At 45.9% G+C, this 23,105-nt stretch overlaps 1 protein-coding gene and 1 long non-coding RNA gene across 4 annotated transcripts in view; one reads left to right on the top strand and one right to left on the bottom strand.

Annotated features, from left to right (window-relative positions):
- The window catches only part of ZFYVE9 (zinc finger FYVE-type containing 9), a 122,620-nt gene that overhangs the window by 50,274 nt on the left and 49,241 nt on the right, over window positions 1–23,105 (top strand). For all 3 annotated transcript variants that reach the window (XM_075935973.2, XM_075935971.2, XM_075935972.2), the window contains 5 exons: window positions 2,721–2,826; window positions 5,794–7,901; window positions 13,296–13,395; window positions 20,942–21,118; window positions 21,865–22,034. In XM_075935973.2, the coding sequence (XP_075792088.2) occupies window positions 2,757–2,826; window positions 5,794–7,901; window positions 13,296–13,395; window positions 20,942–21,118; window positions 21,865–22,034 (2,625 nt within the window). In that variant the 5' untranslated portion in view covers window positions 2,721–2,756. The remainder of the gene's footprint in view (window positions 1–2,720; window positions 2,827–5,793; window positions 7,902–13,295; window positions 13,396–20,941; window positions 21,119–21,864; window positions 22,035–23,105) is intronic.
- LOC142830539 (uncharacterized) overlaps window positions 1–23,105 on the bottom strand; it is a 64,124-nt gene that overhangs the window by 23,412 nt on the left and 17,607 nt on the right. The gene's annotated exons all lie outside the window — the stretch shown is intronic.

A 23,105-nucleotide genomic window follows, 5' to 3' on the forward strand; every position in this document is an offset into this window, starting at 1 on the left:
GCGGGGCTGGCGAGTGGCTTTCGCCACGGTTCGTCAAGCCCTGGTTATTGCAATAACATGTCACTCAAAAACTTGATAGGCAAGCACTTTTTAAAGGTTAAGCAAGAGGTTTTCTTTTGATCATCACTTTCACCAGATGCTTTCCCCCCCCCCCTTTTTCACAGACTCCATGCTCGGGGGCCCTGACAGATATATGTCTTAGGGCATTTAGACAAACTTCCTGTTTTTCTTAATGTATAGTTCAGCGATTTCACTAGAGATTTGCGCCTCAGGAAGGACACGGGGTCAAGCTGCCCTCTTTGTGGAACCCAAACTCCCCTTCTTCCCCATCCGTGACTTGGTCATGCTGTCTAGGCCTATTTTGGGCCTGTTAGCTTGGTTGCTAAAGTTCAGGCAGTAAGCAATAGCGGTTCAGGCACATTACTGGATTTGCTGAAATCTCCCTATACAGTTCCATGCGACATTTCCCCAGAACCTGGGGTCAGCCAGCTGACCCTGGGTTCTGGGGAAATGCCACTTGGAACCTGGGGTTAGCTGGGGAGTACCCAGCTGATCCCGGGCTCCATAGCACTTCAGCATTTTAAAGGAGCAGTGCCACACAGCTGAGCTGCGGATCAGCTATGCGGCGGCTGCCTCTATCTCAGAGACAGCAAGGGGGAAGAGAAATTGACTAATTGACAGGGACAGGCAGGAGCCAATATGCGCAGGGAGCCAGCTTTTAAGCCGACTCTCCTAATATGCTGGCTCCACTGACCTGCCTTGCCCTCGCCTTGTTGCCTCCTATTTAGGCAGCGGGTGTGGGGGAGGGAGGGAGGAAAGGCAGCAGGCTTAAAAGTCTGCTGTCACCAGTATTGGCTCCATACTGTCATCCCTCTCCCCCATGCTACCATGAAGCAGCCTCTCTCCACAGCGGGCATGAGCATGATAGAGAGGCAGCAGCGTGGGGTGGCAGGTGGCTCCCTGTGAGTGAGGCCGGAAGTGCACTGGCTACCAGCCCCACCCCTAGGGACTGTTGAATAGTTGTGTAATTGCTAAAATTTGATGCGGTTACATGATTATTCAATCTAATATCCCTATTTCAGACGCTCAGTTGAGCATCTTGTTCATTTGGTGGTGCTGACTTTCCATTCCTCAGTGGCCTGTGTGTTGAATGTGGGAGTTCTCACAACAGACATGGTTGTACTTCAAGTATTACAGAATTCCTATCAGATTGATTTACCGTTGTTAGTTTTACCACTATGATGGTTTTCTGGGATAGCCACATTAATCTTACTATATATTTTAGATATGTGCATCTGCCTGCCTGTCTGTCTGTGAGTCTGTTTGCTCAATAACTCCTCCTAAATGATAAGAGCTAGGACCACCAAATTTGGTTTGCAGTTTCTTCTTATCGTAACTTAAAGCAAGGTCAGGGTTTGGTTGTGCCAGGATAATGGGATGTGGGTGGAAGACACAGAAAAGGAGGGGTGTGATATCAGGTACAGTTATACTCACACATGACCACAGAGGGACACACATGATCAAAGTGCCCCAGTGAGCAGTCGTTGCTGGTAGCACAGCCCCCTCCACACTGGTCTACCCCCTGGAGCATTAGCCAGCCACCATGTGCTGCCCCCAGGGAGCTCTGGCCAGCCATGCGGTGCGTCCCCCCCATCCCTGGGCTGGCCATGTTGTACCCCCGTGACTCTGGGGAGAAGCTGGCAGCCACTTCCACTCCCTGTCCTGAGCCTTTCACCCGCTGCCCTGAGTCTCCCTCCTGCCAAGACCCTCCTCCTCTAAACGCCCGGCTCTGACTCCTGCACCCTTCACCTCATACTCTGAGCCCTTCCTCACCCTGACTCCTGCACACCTCACCTCCAGCTCTGACTCCTGCACATTAGTTAAGATGCAAATGCTCTCAGTAACTAAGAATGGAAGGTTCCTTCTCTTAAATTTATCACTCGTTATTCTAGTGGGAAAAATCTGGGAGGTTTGGAATATGGAAAAAAGAGACACTCCTTTCTGCAACTCCTACAGAAAAATCTCCCACTCTCATTTAGACTTCATATTTCTGAATCTCTGAAAGACATTCTTGCCACTAAATTAAAAATGCACCTAAATAAGTGGAGTATCTTGCAATCTTGTAAGTAATGTGGTATGGAATGAAGTGTACTTTGAAATGACTTACATTTGCAGATTTAGTTTTAGGTTTAGTATTCTTTCCATTCATCTGATTAGAATAATTTCAGCTACTCTGACAGCCAGCATGTGAAAATGAAACTGCCTTTCTCTAATGTTAACAGCATTGTTGCTTCAGCCACCTGGCCCACACCAATAAATGTCTACATTTAAATTTGCTTTATCAAATTTAGTTTGATTTTTTAACATCTTACATTTCAAATGTGCTTGTGGTAGTTAATTATTTAAATAAAATCTGAACTTGGCTTAAAATTTAAAGTATATTTGTTTTGCCATTATTTGTAAACTTCGAAGGCTCCCAAGTTAAAAAAAAAAATGATCTTCATGGGGAAGCAGCTAATTAGGTTTTGGTTAATTCAGTTGCAGAAATAATTTTGATAGTCAGAAAAAGTCCTCCATTTGTGTGTACAGTATATTACATTGACCTACAGTTTTGAATATATTCAAGGGAATTTTCTCCTACTAAATCTAGGGAGTGGATAATGGAATATTGTTAACTGAATCTTGGATACCTGTTGTTAATCCGGTCTCTGTTTTTACAGGTTCAGACAAGGAACTGGGTGGTATTTTTCTGACAAATGGAGAACTATTTCCAAGCAGAGGCATATAACCTTGATAAGGTTTTAGATGAATTTGAACAAAATGAAGGTGAGTGACTTTTGTGAAAAGGGTGTAGATGAATGTGTTTGATATTATACAGCGACAACTGTAGGTGGGGGAGGGGAGTATAGCATCCTTTTCATTTTCATAAATTACAAACTGATTTCATAATTTGCAAAGCCACCAGTGAATTGTACATGGTTTTCCTTAGCAGTGGACAGCATCTCATAATCAATTTCTTCAACCGGTTTTGAAGTGTTTTATATTTAACTGTTGATGTAGGAAACTTTTAGAAGGATATTGTCAGAATTGTAACTTGTATTTAAAGGGTTTTACAAATCCTAATAGTGGAGATATTGATGTGGATTGTTTTTAACAATTCAGTGAAAACAGTTACTTAAACATGCTTCTTCAGTATTGGGAGAACCAGGCACCCTGGCAAAAATGCCGCTGCACATAAACCATAGAGTGAAGGTGATCATATTCTAAGTGTAAAATCTCTGCTTACTCTAATTTCCTCTTTCCTATTGCAGAGGAAAGCAAGCATTTTTTGTATGTTGTGTCGTCTTCCCCCTTTCTACATCATGTATCAATTAGTTAATTAAGACTTGCCTGTTCAGAGTAGAACTGGACAACTGGTCATACAGCTTAAAGATGTTCTTTTCCAGAAATTCTGTGCAACATCAGTACATGTTGATCTTGTGTACTTCAGTATTAGCAAAGTGGTCTTTTACTGTTGTGCCCATATTAAGACATCTATTCATTTTTCTTTAGGAATAGCTTTGGTTACATAAAAGGATTACAGCAGAGGTGGGGCAATAATTTTTGATGGGGGGGCCACTCCAAGATTTTTGAAAATGGTCAAGGGTCACAGTCTTCCAGGCTATTAATGATGGAATTCCAGGGTTTGGGATGGAGGTTGGGCACAGAAGAGAGCTTTGGGTTAAAGGACTGGGGTACAGGAGGGAGGGAGTTTGGGTGAAGGAGGCAGTTGTGGTCTAGGATAGAGGCCTGGGATGCAGGATTTTGGGATGTGACCTAGGATAGGAGGGTACAGGCAGTCCCCGACTTACGCGGATCCGACTTATGTCGGATCCACACTTACGAACGGAGCTTTCTCGCCCCGGAAGTCGGGGCGAGAAAGCCCCGTTCGTAAGCTGCTCCGGTGCCCCTGGTCTGCTGGAGACCGTCTCCAGCAGACCAGGGGCACCGGGCGGGTTCCCGCGCTTCTGAGGCTTTGCCAGAGCAAAGCCTCAGAAGCGCGGGAACCGCTGCTGCTGCCCCTTGAGACCCGGTGCCTGTGGTCTGCTGGGGACGGTTCCCAGCAGACCACAGGCACCCTGACTGAAGCCGCAGCCGCGGGGGGGTCCCGCGCCTCTGAGGCTTTGCCAGAGCAAAGCCTCAGAGGCGCGGGGAACCGCCGCTGCTGCCGCTTCAGTCAAAGCGGCAGCAGCGGCGGTTCCCCGCGCCTCTGAGGCTTTGCCAAAGCCTCAGAGGCGTGGGACCCCCCCGCGGCTGCGGCTTCAGTCAGGGTGCCTGTGGTCTGCTGGGGACCGTCCCTAGCAGACCACAGGCACCCAGACTGGAGTGGCAGCAGCGGCGGTTCCCCGCGCCTCTGAGGCTTTGCTTTGGCAAAGCCTCAGAGGCGCGGGACCCCCCGCGGCTGTGGCTTCAGTCCGGGTGCCTGTGGTCTGCTGGGGGCCGTCCCCAGCAGACCACAGGCACCCAGACTGAAGCCGCAGCCGTGGCGGGTCCCTCGCCTCTGAGGCTTTGCCAGAGCAAAGCCTCAGAGGCGCGGCACCCCGCTGCCGCTGCAGCTCTGCTCCCCGTGTCCCTGGTCTGCTGGGGGGGGGCGCAGCTAGTGTGCTCCCCCCCCCCAGCAGACCAGGCTTTTGTTTTGGACTCTGGGGCAGAGCAGCTGGGGCGCTGCCGATTGGTCCTGCAGCGCCCGTGGGCACTACTGGACCAACCCGGCAGCACCCCAGCTGCTCTGCCCCAGGTCCTGATTCAGCCGCTGCTGGTCAGTTTCAGCAGCGGCTGAATCAGGACGTCTGGGGCAGAGCAGATGGGGTGCTGCTGGGTTGGTCCAGTAGCACCCCAGCTGCTCTGCCCCAGGCGTCCCCAAGTCAGCTTCTGCTGAAACTGACCAGCGCTGACTACAGGAAGCCCGAGGCAGAGTTGCTCTGCCCCAGGCTTCCTGGAATCAGCTGCTGATCAGTTTCAGCAGCAGCTGACTTGGGGACGCCTGGGGTTCTTAAGTTGATTCTGTATGTAAGTCAGAACTGGCGGTCAGTTTCAGCAGTGTCTGAATCTGGACGCCAGTTCCGACTTACATACAGATTCAACTTAAGAACAAACCTACAGTCCCTATCTTGTACGTAACCCGGGGACTGCCTGTATTGTAATCTGCGGCAGGAGATTAGAGTGCCAGATCTGGGAAGAGCTATGGGTGCAGGAGGGGGGAGAGGATTGGGGAAGAAAGGGATTGGGGTGCCAGAGGCAGGCTCTGGCTGGGAGGCACTTAACAGCAGAAACCTGGAGCAGGCAGACTGCTGCAGGCATCTCGCTGCTCCATGTGGCTCTGCTCTGGGCATGAAAGGAAGGAGAAAGGGGAGAGGGGACGAGGAGGGAGGGAGAAGGCTTCCTACACTGCCCCTGCTCCCAGTGAAAATTCTCAGCTTCTGTTGGCCGGAAACTGAGAGATTGGCCAGGAACTAAGAGATTTTGTTGGGGAGGCAGGAACAGTATGAGAAGTCTCCCTCCCCAGCCTTCCGAAGAGGAGAACATCTGGCTTTTTAAAATGTGAACTGATCTCTGCCTAAGGGTTCCAGTGAGGTGGCTGGGGGCCAGATCTGATGGCTTGGTGGACCGGATCTGGCCTGCTGGCAGCCTCTTGGCCACCCCGGGATTACAGGAACCACAGGTGGTTATCTATCTTAAAAAGTAAGAGTTGGGGGAGTTATGTCACTGTGATGGCTTATAATATAGTCATTATTTCAACTATTAATTTTTCAGATGATGCTGTTTCACCTCCGTTATTGGATGTAAAGTGGAATCAGGTTCTAGATCCCCCTTCTCATCGGCTGTCATGTAATCCAGCTCTTTCCAGTGTGAATGAAGCTTCAGTTCCTAATGAGTGTCAACAGAGATTAAAATCTTTCTCCCTGGCTCATTCAACCACCACCTCACCAGGAGGAGAGGGGGATTGTTGTGCTAATGGAATGGATCTTAGTATAAATCCAGAGACGCCAACTGTGTGGATTGATGATCAGGCAACAGCAGATGATCATTTAATGAAGAGAAATAGTAATCAGGATGATCAGTGTAATACTATGGAAACAGGAGAAAAGAAATGTGGAAATACAGCCTGCTTGCCAGATGAGAAAAATGTTCTTGTAGTGGCAGTCATGCATAACTGCGACAGAAGGACTCTACAAAGTGGCAATTTGCCAGATTGTAAAAATTACAGCACTCAGTCCTTAATGGACTCTATTAACTTTACACTGGATAATGAAAACCGACAGAATGATCAGTTTGGTGTTACTGTAAATGGATCCACTGAAAAAGATACAGATACAGAAAAGCAAGGAGTACAGTTAAATCGACTGTATGCTGAGGCTGACTCTGTTAGCCATTTGATTAATACTTCAACTGATAGTTTGACCAATGCATGCACCCCCCCACGATTAAAGGATGATTTTAATATGAATAGAGACTGTCTGTTCTCAGAGTCTACAATTGCAGGGATTAATGCAGTGACCTTATTGCAGAGACCAGTTGATGGCACTCTTAAAACACAAGAGAGTTGTGCATCAATTGAGGATTTTACTAACAAAGCAATTACTCAAAGAAAAGACCTGGAAGCTAAAAATTCTTCTCTTGGTTCAAGTAGTGGAAGCTTGTTAGAGGAAGCTGTAGAGAAGCAAACATCTCAACTGTATCCATCTGGGTTACCGGTGCTCTCTGAAATGTGTCAACCAAATATACCTGAAAGTGGCAATTACAGTGAATGCTTTGCAGAACGTCTTGCTTCTGATAATGTTAGTGCTGTGGAAGGCGAAGTAGGTGAATGTGACAAAATTCTCAGCACAATTGAATTGTTCAGCGTGGCAGAGTGTTTCCCTGAATCTCAGGAGATGACTAATTGGGAATTGACTAAACTGAATGAGATGAATAATAAGCAAAATCATGGAGAAAGTGAAAGACTTTTGCAGATGAAAGAGCCTGAGAAGGCTTGCAATAGTAGAAAAGGTGAAGATGGGATGATGGAGGCAAGCATGGACATCAAGGGGACTAGCATAGATGAGCTTGAAGGATCCAGTCTCTCTGATGTTATGGGTACATCTGTAGCAAACTCTCTGTCTAATGGTTGTGATTCCTATGGAATGCAGAACCCAATTGTTGCTCATATTCCAAAGACTTTACCCTCTAAAGAAGACTCAGTGACAGAGGAAAAGGAGATAGAGGAAAGCAAGTCAGAATGTTACACTAGTGTTTATGAACAAAGAGGAAATGAGGCTGCTGATGGGAGTGGTCTTATTTTAAATAGCACTGGTGACCAAATGAAGAAAAATTATTTACATAATATCTGCAGTCAGGTACCAGCTGTGCAAGGGCAAACATCACCAAAACCGGTAACTAATCTGCTACCTATCAGTGCTCCATTTGGTGGTGCAAGACCCAAACAACCTACAAATCTTAAACTGCAAATTCCAAAGCCATTATCGGACCATTTACAAAATGACCTTGTTCCCCCAAACTGTGGAGGTAATACTAAAAATAAAAATGATATCTTCGGTAAGGCAAAAATAGGGGAAACCTTGGCAACAGATATGTTTCCTGATGAGACTTCATTAAATGCCTCTATTACTGATACTACTGGGGAACATTTAGAAGAGTATGAGTCTGGGGTGTCTAGTAGTCCGTGCCTTGCAGTAGCTCCAGATAGTCCAGATAATGATCTCAGAGCTGGTCAGTTTGGAGCTCCCACCAGAAAGCCATTTACTACTTTAGGTGAGGTGGCTCCAGTTTGGGTTCCAGATTCTCAAGCACCAAACTGCATGAAGTGTGAGGCCAGATTTACATTCACCAAAAGGAGGCATCATTGCAGAGCTTGTGGGAAGGTAAGTTCATATTCAGTGACAAAACCTTGTGTTCCCTTTTTTGTGGTACTGTGCGCACGCGCACACACACATGCATACATACACACACAAATCAGGTGACCACACAAGCCACTGGCTACTGTTGCCTCTGATATCTGTTGCAACACACTTCATTTGATTTGGTTAGTTTCTTCTTTAAAAGTCCCTAGATTCTCACCTAGTCTTCATTGGTCATATTACTTTAATAGAGAAGAAATATGGGTTATTCATGGTGGCAAAAATGATAATCCTGTTAAGTTTATTTGATTGTAGCTGTTAACAGATATTGAATTCATGTAGGACTGCTATAAAATAACTAATGCAGGAATTTGTTTCAGAAATCACTGAATCAATAATTTCTATTAATAACACTGGAACATGTTGATGGAGATTGGAAGTAAGATGTTGAACTTCTACTTTACTGCTGGTTAACATTGTTGACTATTGCAATTATTTTATGCCTCCTTTACTCACTTTGTATTTACAAAAATCTACAGTATTTACAAATCTACAGTATTTACAAATCTACAGTATTTACAAAAATATATCCTGCTTTTGAAAAAGTCTGTTGACTATATTAAGTGTCTCCCAAATTTGATTGATAGGTGTATGTTGATATAGTTAGTGTGAGGAATTGGTTAGACAATTCATTTACATGTAATTTTATATTTATATATATATATATATATATATATATATATATATATATATATATATAGTATGAAAAAATATATGTCTTTGAAAATTATGACTGAGTTTATTTCTTGGTAAGAAGTTATTTTTATGTATACACTATATACATTAGATAGGACTACATTAGTTTAGTGCAAATATGGCATTTTTCTGATAAAGTAGATCTTAAGTATTTGTAAATATTTTTTTTCTGAAGTATAAGTAAATGACGCATCACTGGAAATAGAAATCTGTAAAACTAATCACATTATTCAAATTTAATTTAAAAAATACTAGGCTAGTAGATAGTCATGAATTACTTTAAAAAAGGTGAAAATGGAACATCAGTGCATTGTAAAAATAAATATATAAAAGTAAAATTGGTTCATTTAGGATCCAATCCAAAGGCTTGTGAAATCAACTGAAAAATTCCCAAACTTCTCTGGGGTTTGGATTAAATCTTTAGCTGCCAGAATATCACGGGGAAGCAAAAAGGCATGAAAAGAGGACCTAAAAGAATCAAATTCAGCAAACATAGATTCATATCTGTCTACTCTAGAAGGGAGACTTGCTGAAAAAATTGAGTCCCATATAGCTTAAAACTTGTGCTTTGAGGAGAATGATTCTGTTCAAACCCAATACAGGTTGAAACTCTCTAGTTCAGCACCCTTTGGTCCAGCAACATCCGTGGTCTGGCATGGTTTTAGTTAGCCGGATATCCACTACTTATGAGTGTGTCCAAGTTTTCCCCATCCCATAAAGTTTGTTTACAGCTACCATTCTTGGCTCCCAGTGTTCTGTGCTGTTGTTTAGCTCTAATTTATTCCTAAGTGTTTTCTTTCAAGAGCCTAGTAGGCAGTGGAAGTGTTGGTAATACTGCTAAACAACATTGACCTCCCATGGTCTGGAAAATTTTCTGGTATGGCACTGATTGGGTCCCGAGGGTGCCGGATTAGAGAGGTTCATATTGTATTTGGTTTGAACGGAATCATTCTCCTTAAAACACAAGTTTTAGAAGTGATATTGATGCCCATTGGTCCTTCTTTCTCTGCCTGTGGTACACAGCCTTTAGAAGACTAAATGACTATAATATTTTGGTCTGTTTCTGGTGGTGGCTGTGTGTTATTTAGTGGCCTTGTGATATATAGGAAGTCAGAATAGATGATCTAGCACAGGTTGGACCTCCCTGGTCCAGCATCCTTGGGGACCTGAATGGTCTCAAACCAAGGAGTTTGCCGGACCAGGGGAGGTCAAGGCTTCCCTCCCCGAGTGTCAGCCTTACTGACTGAGCTCTGCTCCTGACCCTGGTTGTACTCGCAGCTACGCTGTGCTCTCAGCCATGCTGGCCCTGTGCACTCTCTGCTGCACTGGGGCTGCACTCTGAGCCATGTGGGCCCCACTCTTGCCAGCCGGGGTTGTGCTTCTGATCCTGGCTGCCCCCAATCCCAGCCGAGCTCTCTGTTCCAGCAGTGTCCGTGGTCCTGCCAGAACACACATGTGGCTGGATCAGAGGGTACCAGATTGTAGAGTTTCAGCCTGTAGTTGGTTCTAGCGTTGAACTAGCTCTGAGACTAGTTGACTGTTGCTGAATGAGAAACAAAAGGTGAACATGACTGAAGGGTAAACAGAAACACATCTCTAAATAGACAACACAAAGGGCAAAAATAAGGTAGATTTTTAAAATGTTTGATGTTAGTCAATTTACTGGGAATATTTTAGATTGTTAATGTTTTTTTTAAATCTGAGTTATCACACAGCAGTTTCTCTTAAAACTAATCATTGTGGCAAAAAGTTATACAAGTCCCAAGAATAAAAACAGCATTTAAAAATAATTGAATGGTATCTAGAATAGGGATATAAAACTGTGTTTTAAAAGGTGACCGTGTAACCGCTAAAAATCTTAGTGCTTACACGGTTACACAAGTGGCAGGCTATGTAGTATAAAGTTTAGCTTAGCTTTATACTGCAGAGTGCAGTCTTTTCTGGAGAACCACAGCATGTAACTTGGTGGGGAGAGGGGCCAGGCTGAGCCAACCCAGCCCTGCCATGGACAGGGCTGCTCCAGCCACCTGGCTGCTGTGGGCCCCATAGGACTGGAGCACCCTTCTGCCCAGAGCAGGCAGGTTGCTGCTCCAGCCCCTACCAGTTAATGGGAACCAGTAAACCTCACTTGTTAAGGGCGAGACTTACTGGTTAACATTTTACATCCCTAATCTGCAGAAAGTATTGCTGTTTTAATTTGCATGGTAATTGAAAAAATCAGTATGAGCCACTGAACGTCAGGGGAGATGACCGAAATTAAACATGCATGTTTACTAAACTTTGCTAAACTTGAATCTGAGAAATGATTATATATTTTATGGGAAGCTTGATTTTAATTGTTTATATTTTGTATGTGTATTTTCTATTGTCATCTGTAATAGTTCCCTGTGATATCCTTGTATAGAGCATATGGAGTATTTGTATGTGACATTCTGTTGTGTAAGTGGAAACCAGTGATTCTCTTTGCACTAAAGTAAAACAAAAACAAAAAACCTTTTAATTGCACTGCAAATTTGCTGCATTTAGACAAGCTGCCACTTCCTGCTACATGAGATACTAATTGCTTGACAGTTGCTTTCAAATGTGTATTGCCGAAAACCAGGAACACACACTTCAGTTTCACCTTAAACTTATATATTTGATTATATACAACACCTGCACTCCGCCTACTACAGTGTTAACTGCCAGTGACAGCAGGTGTTAATGTTTTAGTGTGCTATTTGTTTAGTATTTAGATCACAGAAATCATTGTGCTTGAAAAGCTTTGTTGAATGCAGAATGTAATTGTCTTCAAAGGGTCCTGAACTAGAAATTAATTAGTTGAGTCCTTGGTTTGTGGTTGAGGACATTGATTTTTCCATGTTGTGTAATTGCCCTCTTAGTTTATATCTGAACTGAATTTTCCACTGGATAGGGTTCTCTAAGAAGTTAAATGAAGCAGACTATCTCAAAGTAAATTAATCTGAAAACAGTACAGGTAATATTGCTCAGAAAGCTGGTAAAGTGGATTGAAATAGTGATAGATATCAGTACCTATTTTTCTAACTATATGACTTAATTTGTTAAAAAATATTTTACACAGGAAAATAAATTGTAGTTTCTTCCATAAGTATGAAACATACATTAATTAATATTTACTTGCTCACATTTTGCTTATTAAAATGTGAAATAAAACACTTTTCAATAAACACACATAATTAGAGAATAGGAAATTTTACAATTTACACACCATTGGATTGGATTATCCTGGTAACAAAATTGCTATTCCAGCTCTTATACTTGTATGCTAAAATCTTCTCTCAGGTTTGGGCCTCATCACTACATTGCAAACTTCAACAGAGTTAAAGGACCTATTTACAAAATAGCTGCCCCTTATTACAATATGGCTAAAATTCTTAATGCACACTAGACCAAATTGCATCCTTTTAACTGGGCTAGGAGGTAAACAGACACTATGATGTTGACTTTTGGAACAGAGTACTCTGTCTCACTTGAAGCTGAAAGGCAGGCAGTGCGTGAAGCTTGTGCACTCAAAGCAGCACATGGCTTCAGCAGCTGGCTGCTCTGAGCAATGTGTGTGGGCAGGGCAGGCTGGAAGCCTGCCTGAGGAACCTGCTGTGTTGCTAGCTGGGAGCCGCCTAGCCAGCACCTCCCGGCCACAGCCTGCCTCTGACATGCCCCCCCCCCATCCTCTTCCTCTCCTCCTGCACCCCTACCCCATGTAATCCAAACTTCCTCTCTGCTCCTGCACCCATACTCCAGGTAACCCAAACCCTTGCACCCCTGCCTCTTCAGCCAAACTCCCTCCCAGACCCTGCACTCCAACCTCCTGCCCCAGAACACAGCCCCTTCTTTCATCGAAACTCCCTTTCAGCCCTCACACCTCCTCTTGCACCCCAGTCTCCTACCCTGAGCTCCCTTCTGAACCCAGCCTCCATCCCAGACCCCACGTATCCTCCATAAATATCATGGAAGAGATCGGCCCATGACCACTTACAAATTCTTGGAGTGGTCCCCCTCCTGCCCTATGGAAAGGATTTATGTGGGATTTGTGAGATAGGTACCCATAATGCATTGATATACAGGGATTGAGAGATGTGTTATGGGCTTATAGATAGCCATGGTGACTGGTGCTGTTCTGGTGATTCATTTGAACTAATGAGAGTTGCAAAAGTGCAGGTCTCAAGTGTAGAGACAAAATGGCTGTCCTTTCTTCTGAAATGTATCTCTCAATTCCCTTACCCACTCAGTTTTGGCTTTGATTTAAGTGACTGCAGAAACTGCCTGAGCACCTTCCCCATATTGTGTTTTAAATATGATTCATTCCAAAGTGCTATAGTGTGGCTACTATTTTAATTCCCAAATCCTCAATTCACTGAGGCATTACATATATGATTTCCTGGACAATTAGCCATTATCCCACACCTACGTTTTTAAATTACTCCTGCATGGAACTTGTGTGTACATTTGTATTGTTGCAGATAGCACTTACTAGGATGAAAGAAGACTGACACAAAGTCATTTGATTTAAATGAATTTCACTGAGTCATGGTTGGAGGATTATTGATCATTTCCCTCCTAAATTTTGAACCTTCTAAAGCTATTTAAATTACTCTTATCATGAAACATTGAGTGATTCAGTACATCTTTTTTTTGCTCTAGGTTTTCTGTGCAGCATGTTGCAGTCTGAAATGCAAGTTGCTGTACATGGACAGAAAAGAAGCCAGAGTGTGTGTAATCTGCCATTCAGTACTAATGAATGGTAAGTAAAAAGACAGGGACTAAATGCAAAGCTTTACTGGACCTGTGTTGGTCAGTGGCTGCTGTATGCCTATCCTATTGAAGACACTGTATTCTTACTGGCAAATATTTAAAAATGCAAAGGCTCTAGAGAAATCAACTTGCCATCATTGTGCAACTTGGGGATTCAGTACCACCTGTAATTAGAGAAACCTAAAATCAGGGAAGGTTTCAGAAAGGTTGAAAGCTTATTTCATAAAGCACTTGTGCCTGGATTTCAGAAAACTTGTTTTGTATGGAGGAAAATGTGGAAGCTTGCTCTGCTTGTGTTCTTAACAAATGGCTCGCTTGTTATGCTCTCATAAAGGAGATCAAAGGGAAGAAACCCACATTTTGTCCTAGACATATATCATAGGGAAATCATGTAAGTAACCTTAGTCCAAAAGAAGATGCTGCTTCATTTGCGATGAGCTGACCTATTAAATAACATCCCTATTATTAACTCCTTGGTGTCAGAGGAGGAAGTCTGGTGTAAAGGATGGAATACAGAAACAACTCTTGAGGCATGAGCACAGCTAAACAACTCTTGTGTTCTGATCCTGGCTCAGGGCATACTACTGGCTAATCAGTAGCACATGAGCTCTTGTTGTACTTAAAGTATCACATGGGATCTTTTCAGGTGGATAAGGCAAAATGCCACATTTAGTGGTGATACATATAGCAATGAACACTCATCCTATGTATATGAGATAACACTCGCACACTCAAGCATGCTCCGTCTTGTTGTTACCAGTAGTGCTGTCTTGTTGTTACCAGTAGTTGCTCCCCCTTACTGCACTGGCCAGATGAGTTAGATGGGGAAGGGCTGTACCCAGGCTTCTGCTGATCTGATCGGTGCTGCTATGATGACAAGATGAAACCCGGGGTCCCCCTTCAAGATACTTGAGATTTATAGTGGATTCCCTCTCGTGCAAATCTATACCAGTTAGTCATCACATGCATATGCAAAATCTGTGTGAATCATCATATGCATATGCAGTTAGACATCTGTGGCGCCTTCTAGGTGTTGTTTTAATGCTGCCACATTCACCTTCAAAGAGGGTGCTTCCAAAAGCAGGCACTTGCTGCTGACTCCCAAGGCGTCCATATGTCCAGTCTTCTTTCAGTGAGCTCACTTAACAGGTCTTATTGTTCTTGGACCTGGCTTTTATCCCCTCTCTAACCTTGTAGAACAAGACTACTCAACTCTGGAAACCCCGGGGGCACAATGATACTCTCAGCACATGCTGAGGGCTGCAACTTAAGGGTGGTTACATATACAGGCAGTCCCTGGGTTACGTACAAGATAGGGACTGTAGGTTTGTTCTTAAGTTGAATTTGTATGTAAGTCGGAACTGGTACATATTGTAGGGGAAACTCTAGACGAACATTTCTCCAGAGCTCAGTTCTATTCTCCCACACCTCACTTCCCTCAGTCCTTTATTCTCAAGCTGAGGTGTCTGCTGAGAAAAGCTACTCTGTGTCTCCCTGGTCTGCTGTGGGGGGCACTAGCTTTGCATCTCCCTGGTCTGCTGGGGGGAAGCAGCTAGTGCGGGGTTGCCTCACCCCGTTTGTAAGTAGGGATCCGATGTAAGTCGGATCCATGTAACCCGGGGACTGCCTGTATAGTACTGGCAAAAATATATATGCAAATAGCTTCTTTCACAGTGATGGGCATGAATACAAAGATTAAGCTGTGGCACCAGACCCAAACGTGGCCAGGGTGAGCCAGTCAGCACCTCTCAGGTTCTGCCCACAAGGCTAAGCAGCCAGCACTTCCCACAATGCCCCAGTGCCCCCAGGACCTCCTCCCTGGGGTCTATAAACTCTGTGTACCTGTCTCTCCAGGGGTAGGCAGCCTCGTCTGTCCCCTGGCTGCTGGGGAGAACCAGGTCAAGGCATAACAGCCCTGGCTCTCCCCCCTCCAGACACTGAGCGGGGGAGGTGGGCCAGACTGAGGCTGGCCCAGCTCTCTCCCCTCCAGGTGTCAGGGGCTTGGGCTTGTCAGAGACCGTGGCTGGCCTGGCCCTCTCCCTCTGGCTGCAAAGGGGGAGGCATTGTGGCTTCAGCCCCTCGCCGGCAAGGCCCCTTACCCCTGGACCATGGGTGATGCCACACATGTCCTGCACATCCCCCTTCTCCACCTGAGCCCCCATGAGGCTCTGTGGCTCCTCCACCTGAGCCCATCCCCGGCTCCCACACTCCTCCTCCTTCACCCGAATCCCTGTGGCTCCTGTACCCCCTCTTCCTGCACCCGAGCTCCTGTGAGGCTGCACGGCTCCTCTGTGCCCCCACCTCTCCCCACTGCTCCTGCACAGCTGCCTCTTCCACTCCCTCCCTTCCCCCTGAGCCCCTGCAGCTTCTGCATACCTTTTCCTCTCCCCTGAGCTCCCGCAAGGCTGTGCAGCTCCCACATGCCCCCCCTCCCCCAAACCCTGAAAAGGTTTGACGGCTCCCATGCCTCTCCTTCCACTGGTGGCTCCCGCGTCCCCCCCCTCCCAAACTCCTGAGAGTTCGCACGGCTCCCTTGCACCCCCTCCTCCCTCTCCCCACCCGGGCCCCCTCCCAGCTTCCACACGCCTCTCCTCCCCTACCCCAGACAGCAGAGGGGCTGCGGGTTCATGTGGTGGCTGCAAGAGGGATGCTAAGGGGCCGGTGGTGTATGTGGGAAGACTTAACTGCTGGTCCTTGAGGCACAGAGCTGGTGGGGGAGAGGTGGAGGGGGAGCTTTAACTCCGAGCCCTTGTGGTGCAGAGCCGATAAGGGATCAAGGTAGGGAAAGTGGACAAAGTAGGGCAGCTGCATGGCCTCTCCCTGGAGCACCAGGGTGGGGGGAAGCTGCATGCCCTGGGATCCAGCAGTTCATGACTCCCACCACCCCAGGCCTCACTGGGGCAGATCAAAGAATGGGGAAGGCCACGTGGCTCCCATGGAGCATGGAGAAGAGGAAGGGCCCCGTGATGGAGGGAGGAGCTGTGGGATACAGAGTGACTCATGACATCACTCTGTTGTCTCTCAGGAAAAATCTTTTTAAAGTATAGTAAGTCTAGGAATTAAAATTAGGCACAAATATGACACTGGTTTTTGATGAATGATCAAAAACATAGATGAACACAATATAATGGGGGGTCAGTCAAAGTGGCTTTTATAAAGGGAAATCATGCCTCACAAATATATTGGAATTCTTTTAGGGACTCAACAATTATGTGGACCAGGATGATCATTTGATATAGTGTGCCTGGATTTTAAGACAGCCTTTGAAAAGGTCCTTCGCCAAAGGTTCTTGAGAATAAGAAGGTATGGTAAGAGGGAAGGTCTTCTCAAGAATCAGTAACTGGTTAAAAGGAAGGAAACACAGGGTAGGAATTAAAGGGTCAGTGTTCATAGGGGAGAATGGTAAATAACAGAGTACCCCAAGATCTGTCCTGGAATCAGAGCTGCTTAGTATTTTCATAAGGGAGCTGGAAAAGATGTGTAAATAGTGAGGTTGCTAAGCTGGCAGACCATACAAAATTACTGAGGATTGTTAAGTCTAAAGCTCACTGTGAAGAGTTACAAAAGGTTTTCAGAAAATGAAATTTGGTGTTGAGTGCAAAGTACAGGCAGTCCCCGGATTACATACAAGATAGGGACTATAGGTTTGTTCTTAAGTTGAATTTGTATGTAAGTCGGAACTGACTCCAGACTCAGCCGCTGCTGCTGAAACTGACCAGGGGCTGACTACAGGAAGCTGGAGGCAGAATTGCTCTGCCCCCAGCTTCCTGGAATCAGCCACTGATCAGTTTCAACAGTGCCTGAATCTCGAGCCTGGGACAGAACAGCTGGGCTGCCAGGTAGGTCCCTGCAGGACCAACCCGGCAGCACCCCAGCTGCTCTACCCCAGGGTCCACAACAAAAGCCTGGTCTGCTGGGGGGGGGGGAGGGGGCGCACTAGCTGCGCCTCCCCCCCCCAGCAGACCAGGGACACCTGGAGCAAAGCTGCGGCGGCGGGGTGCCGCGCCTCTGAGGCTTTGCCAGAGCAAAGCCTCAGAGGCACGGGACTCGTCCGCCTCCCCGGCTTTGCTCCAGGTGTCCCTGGTCTGCTGGAGATGGTCCCCAGCAGACCAGGGACACGGGGAGCAAAGCCGCAGCGACAGAGGGGTGCCGCGCCTCTGAGGCTTTGCTCTGGCAAAGCCTTAGAGGTGCGGCACCCCGCCGCTGCTGCCGCTTTGCTCCCGGTGCCTCTGGTCTGCTGGGGACCGTCTCCAGCAGACCAGGGACACCGGGAGCAAAGCCGCAGCGGCGGCGGAGTCCCGCGCCTCTGAGGCTTTGCCAGAGCAAAGCCTCAGAGGCACGGGACCCCTCCACCTCCCCGGCTTTGCTCCAGGTATCCCTGGTCTGCTGGAGATGGTCCCCAGCAGACCAGAGGCACCGGGAGCAAAGCCGAGGAGGCGGAGGGGTCCCGCACCTCTGAGGCTTTGCTGTGGCAAAGCCGGGGAGGCGCGGGACTCCGCCACCGCTGCAGCTTTGCTCCCGGTGTCCCTGGTCTGCTGGAGACGGTCCCCAGCAGACCAGAGGCACCGGGAGCAAAGCGGCAGCGGCATCGGGGTGCCGCGCCTCTGAGGCTTTGCCACAGCAAAGCCTTAGAGGCGCGGGACCCCTCCGTCTCCCCGGCTTTGCTCCGGGTGTCCCTGGTCTGCTGGAGATGGTCCCCAGCAGACCAGGGGCACCCGAGCAGCTTTTCTCGCCCCGGAGGTCGAGGTGGCGGGACCGCTGCGCTCTGGGCGGTCCTGCTGCCTGCAAGCTCCGGGGCGAGAAAGCCCCGTTCGTAAGTGCGGATGCGACGTAAGTCGGATCCGCGTAACTCGGGGACTGCCTGTAATACACATTGGAAAACGTAATTCCAACTATACCTGCTAACGGATGTGGTCTAACTTAGCTGTTACTACTCAAGGAGGACATCTTGGAGTCATTGTGGATAGTTCTCAGACAAAAATAGCAAACAGAATGTTAGGCATGATTAGGAAAGAGATAATAAAAGACAGTATCATAATGCCCCAATATAAATCTAGGGCTCAGAGAAGAATTCCTGTAGATAACTTCATGGGGAATAGACCAATCAGTGGTTTTAGTTAAGATGGTCAGGGATGCAACCCTGGGTGTCCATAAGCCTGTGACTGCCAGAAGCTGGGACAGGAGGTGGGTTACTTGATTGTCTTCTCTGGGTCATTCCCTCTGGATTAGCTGGAACTGGCCACTGTCAGAAGAGAGGATACTGGGGTAGGTGGAATGTTGCTCTGACCCAGTATGGCTGTTCTTGTGTTCTTTTGACAAAGGTACTGAATTATTTTATATTTTGAGATAGAGAAATTAATACAACGAGGGGTCACCAAATGAAATTAATAGGTAGCAAGTTTAAAACAAAAGGAAGTTTTTCTTCCCACAATGCATGGTCAAACTCGTTGCCAGAGGAGGTTGTGAAGACCAAGACTTTAACAGGGTTCAAGAAAGAACTAGATAAATTCATGGAGGTTAGGTCCATCAATGGCTATTAGCCAGGATGGGTAGGAATGGTGTCCCTAGCCTCTGTCAGTCTGGGAATGGATGATAGGAGAGGGATCACTTGCTGATTGCCTATTCTGTTCACTCTCTCTGGGGCATCTGGCATTGGCCACTGTCGGCAGACAGGATACTGGGCTGGATGGACCTTTGGTCTGACCCAGTATGGCCGTTCTTATGTACATTTCAGAATATACAGAAGAAGAACAATTAAGCATGCATGCTTTTGGCCAGACTGCTGGCTCCATTTGGTTGTGTGTAGGATTTGTTTTTGTTTTCGGGAAGGGAAGAACCTGAAAATACTTTAGTTAAAACCAAATATTCTTGTAAAGCGGTATAACACAATTGATCACATTATAATGATTTTCTTTTAAAAGCATTTCTGTCCTGTTGCCAGTACTGATACACATTTAGTGGTAGACAACAGTGAAACCACTTGTTTTATTACAGGGAAAGCTTTGCCTGCATACATCGGCTTTTGGGCCAACTTGTCATCTGTGTTTCTCTCCACCTGGAGTGCTTCATAAGGATGTTTCCGTTGGCTAGTCTGTTACCCTGTTGCCTGTCAGTTCATGTCACAAGATCTAATCTTACATGATCCATTCAGTTTCCTTGCAGTTCTAGATTTTTGTAATTCAGGGCTGTTCTAGACACTTGTAAGTGCATTGGGTTAGTCCTTTTTCTTTGCACTTGTATAGATTATGCATATGTAATTTAGGGATGTTAGTGGCTAGTCAAGTAGTCAACTACCTGATAAGCATATACTTATTGGGTAGTTGAGTCACTACTCAACACTAGTTGAGTTACTAGTTACTGGTAGTCAAGTCACTGCTCCGTCACTGTACTACCACTATCAGAGGCAGAAAGGGGGACAGCAGTAGCCTGTGCTGGGGGGAGCTTAAAAGCCGGTTTCCCCCAGCACCATCTACACGGAGGGAAGGGAGGAAGAGGTGCTGCGGGGGACTCATGCCAGGTCCCAGATTCTGTGCCTCTGCTTTTTAAATAGAGTAAGCTGCTCTTACTCCATTTAAAAAGCAGAGGCACAGCATCTGGGATTGGGCATAAGCTGGGACAGCTGATTCCTGGCTCATGCCTGGTTCTCTGCTGTGCCTATGCTTTTTAAATGTATTAAGAGCTGGATGGCTCTTATTCTATTTAAAAGGCAGAGCCACACTGGGGGAGGGGTGGAGCTAACCCTGCTGTGTGATAGTGCTCATCCAAAGAATTAGGCTTAGTTGCGGTTCTTGCTGCCATCTTTGTCTGACAAGGTGTTTCCAATTGATAGCTATTTCTGTATTGATACATGGAGGGAGAATTGAAACAAAATTGCTCTGGCTATCCCAAGAAGGGGATCCAAATGATATCTGTTTCCTTTGTTTTAAGTTTCTCCTAAGGATGATTCTGTATTGACACTGGGTTGAGTTAAAATTCAGGCCATGTCCTCAAAAATTCATAGCACACAAGCTTTTTCATAAGGTGTTAATGTACACTGGTTTATTCTGGATATGAAGAAATACAATGTACTGTACTGTATTTGTTTGCATAAGTAAATCTGTTGCCTTGGTGCTATGTAACCTAGATTGTAAAATCTTTGGGGTAAAGAATGAGGCTATTGACTGTCTGCAGAGCACCATGTAACTCTGTGGTATTGTATAAATAAAAATAGATTGATTAGATCCTCAAAGAAGGCAACAAAATGTTGGACAAGGAACCAAGTGCCACTGACACCAAAATGTATAGGTAACACAGTTTTGGATTATGCTTCCGTGTGAGCTGAGAGTCTTATCATAAAACACCAATACTCTTTCCATGTGTTTTGTATTTTAGTCATGATCTCACTGTGTAACTTCTATGTGAATTTAATCAAAGAAAGGAGATTGGCCAGCACGGGTAGAAAAGTCCAGAGCAATGGCAACTGTGAATTTAGCCACCATTGTGGAGTGTTGCATGCTTAAATGTATATTCACATCTTGTTTTTTTATCTGCTTTAGCTCAAGCCTGGGAGAACATGATGAGTGCCTCAAGCCAGAGTCCTAACCCTAACAATCCTGCTGAATACTGTTCTACTATCCCTCCCTTGCAGCAAGCTCAGGCCTCAGGAGCCCTGAGCTCTCCACCTCCCACTGTGATGGTACCTGTGGGAGTTTTAAAGCACCCTGGAGCAGAAAGTAAGAAATTTCTTTCCTTCTTTCTTCTAAACACGCTGTGATTAAATGTTAATGTGAATTCCTCATAGCACATGCCTTTCAAACCTTGCAGCCAGTGTTCCCTCTAATTTTTTCTATCCATGGGTGGAATAAACTTTATGTGGCTAGGTCATGTGTGGATATGCACCACCAGTAGAAAGACAGCTGTGGGTGCTCTGCTAATCAGATGCGTGGCACCTAAATCTCTTGGGGTGGCCCTCAAACATCCAGCATATAGGGAGCACTGCTTGCAGCTAAGACCACTTGTCATGTTGTGAGTTAGGTCAAAGGGAAGGAGAAATGCGGACAGGAACTGTGTAAATGTAATTTCTAAACCCATGCTGATGATTGTACCTAATCATGCTGGCTGATATTTCTCTAAAATACTCAATGTGCAGGAATTGTATCAGAGAGCCCTATGTATACCATCAAGTGGGTTTTTTTCTTGTATTGATTAAGGAGTTATGTCGTCTTTTCTTAGTCTAGAGAATCTTACACAGATACCATCTTACTGCTTGTTCCTTCCATTTCTTCCATCGCCCACTGACCCTGGTGCCCTTCTGCCACCATTTGAATTTGTATTCACTGTTTGCCTAAGACTGTTAATATGGATTCGTTACAACACTATTGTCGCTACATGAGACCTTCAAACTTACCACTTCACTTTTCTTAAATGAAGCTTCCATTTCATGTTGTTGTGAGATTTTGAACTCTGGTTTTCTCACTAGTGGTTCAACCCAGAGAGCAAAGACGGGTTTGGTTTGCTGATGGGATATTACCTAATGGAGAAGTTGCTGATGCAGCAAAACTGACAGTGGCTGGGACAACTCCTACAGGAACCCTAGCAGTGTCGCATGATCCAACCAAACCTGTGACCAACAGCACTTCAGCAGTAGAGGTGAGCAAACATTGTGCTGTTTATTGTTTACTTGTGGAGTTGGTCCTGGAGCAGGCATGTCAAACTTGAAGCCTACCGAGGGGCGCCACAAACGAAAACGGATAGCTTTCAGGGCCATAGGGCCACCCAGATGGTTTGATCAAAAAATTTGTCAGCGAGGAAAAAAAACAAAATCACAGCATTTTAGGTGTCAGGCAGAAGGCACCAATATGGGACATCTAGCAACCTAGGACCCTTGACAGAAAGTTGTAGTTATTTATTATTATAGATTATGTTTTAGGTATATTTTATAATATTACAATAATTTGATGTGTAAAATTATTTGCTCATAATACATAATTTTAAAATTAATTTTACATAATTTTTAATTTAATGCCTCCCTCACCCCCAGAGCCAGGCAATCCCAGCCCCTCCCCCAACCTAATGTCTCCCCCCTTCCCCAGAGCTAGGCCCTCCCCCCCCCAACCTAACACCTCCCCCAGAGCCAGGCACTCCCAGCTCTCCCTCAACCTAATACTTGAGTCCTGGAGTCGAAGTGCCGCCTGAGACTCAGGCAGCATGAGCACAGCAGCCAGCTGTGAGTGCTTGCTGGAGCGCCCAGCACAGAGCACCCAGACGGCTGTGAGCGCGTGCGCAGAGCAGCCCACCTGGCCTTGAGCAGTTGCTGTGGCGCATAGTGTCCTAGCCAACTGTGAGCAGGCACTCGGCCACGTGATCTGAGTGGCCACCGGGCCGCACTTCATTCTTTTATAAAAATGTTCTGGCGAGCCGCAAAAAATTTCAATAGGGCCACATGCAGCCCCCCAAATGCCAGTTTGACATGCCTGTCCTGAGGGTACATTCAGTTCTGTGGCAATTTAAATGAATCTGATACATGAGGTCTGTTGATTTAAGATTCTTTTTTAGTAATATGTATGGCTTATGTCCATGCTGATTTTGAGGCTTGCAGAATGCCGAAGCTGGCTGTGTATTTTGGAATGAGCCATTGCATAACAGCATATGCAGTTCAGCACAAGTTGAACCTCTAATCCAGCATTCTTTGGTCCAGCAACATCTGTGGTCGAGCACGAT

This window comes from Pelodiscus sinensis, chromosome 9 (genome assembly GCF_052426305.1).
Source record: "Pelodiscus sinensis isolate ZL-2025 chromosome 9, ASM5242630v1, whole genome shotgun sequence".
Lineage (NCBI taxonomy): Eukaryota > Metazoa > Chordata > Testudines > Trionychidae > Pelodiscus > Pelodiscus sinensis.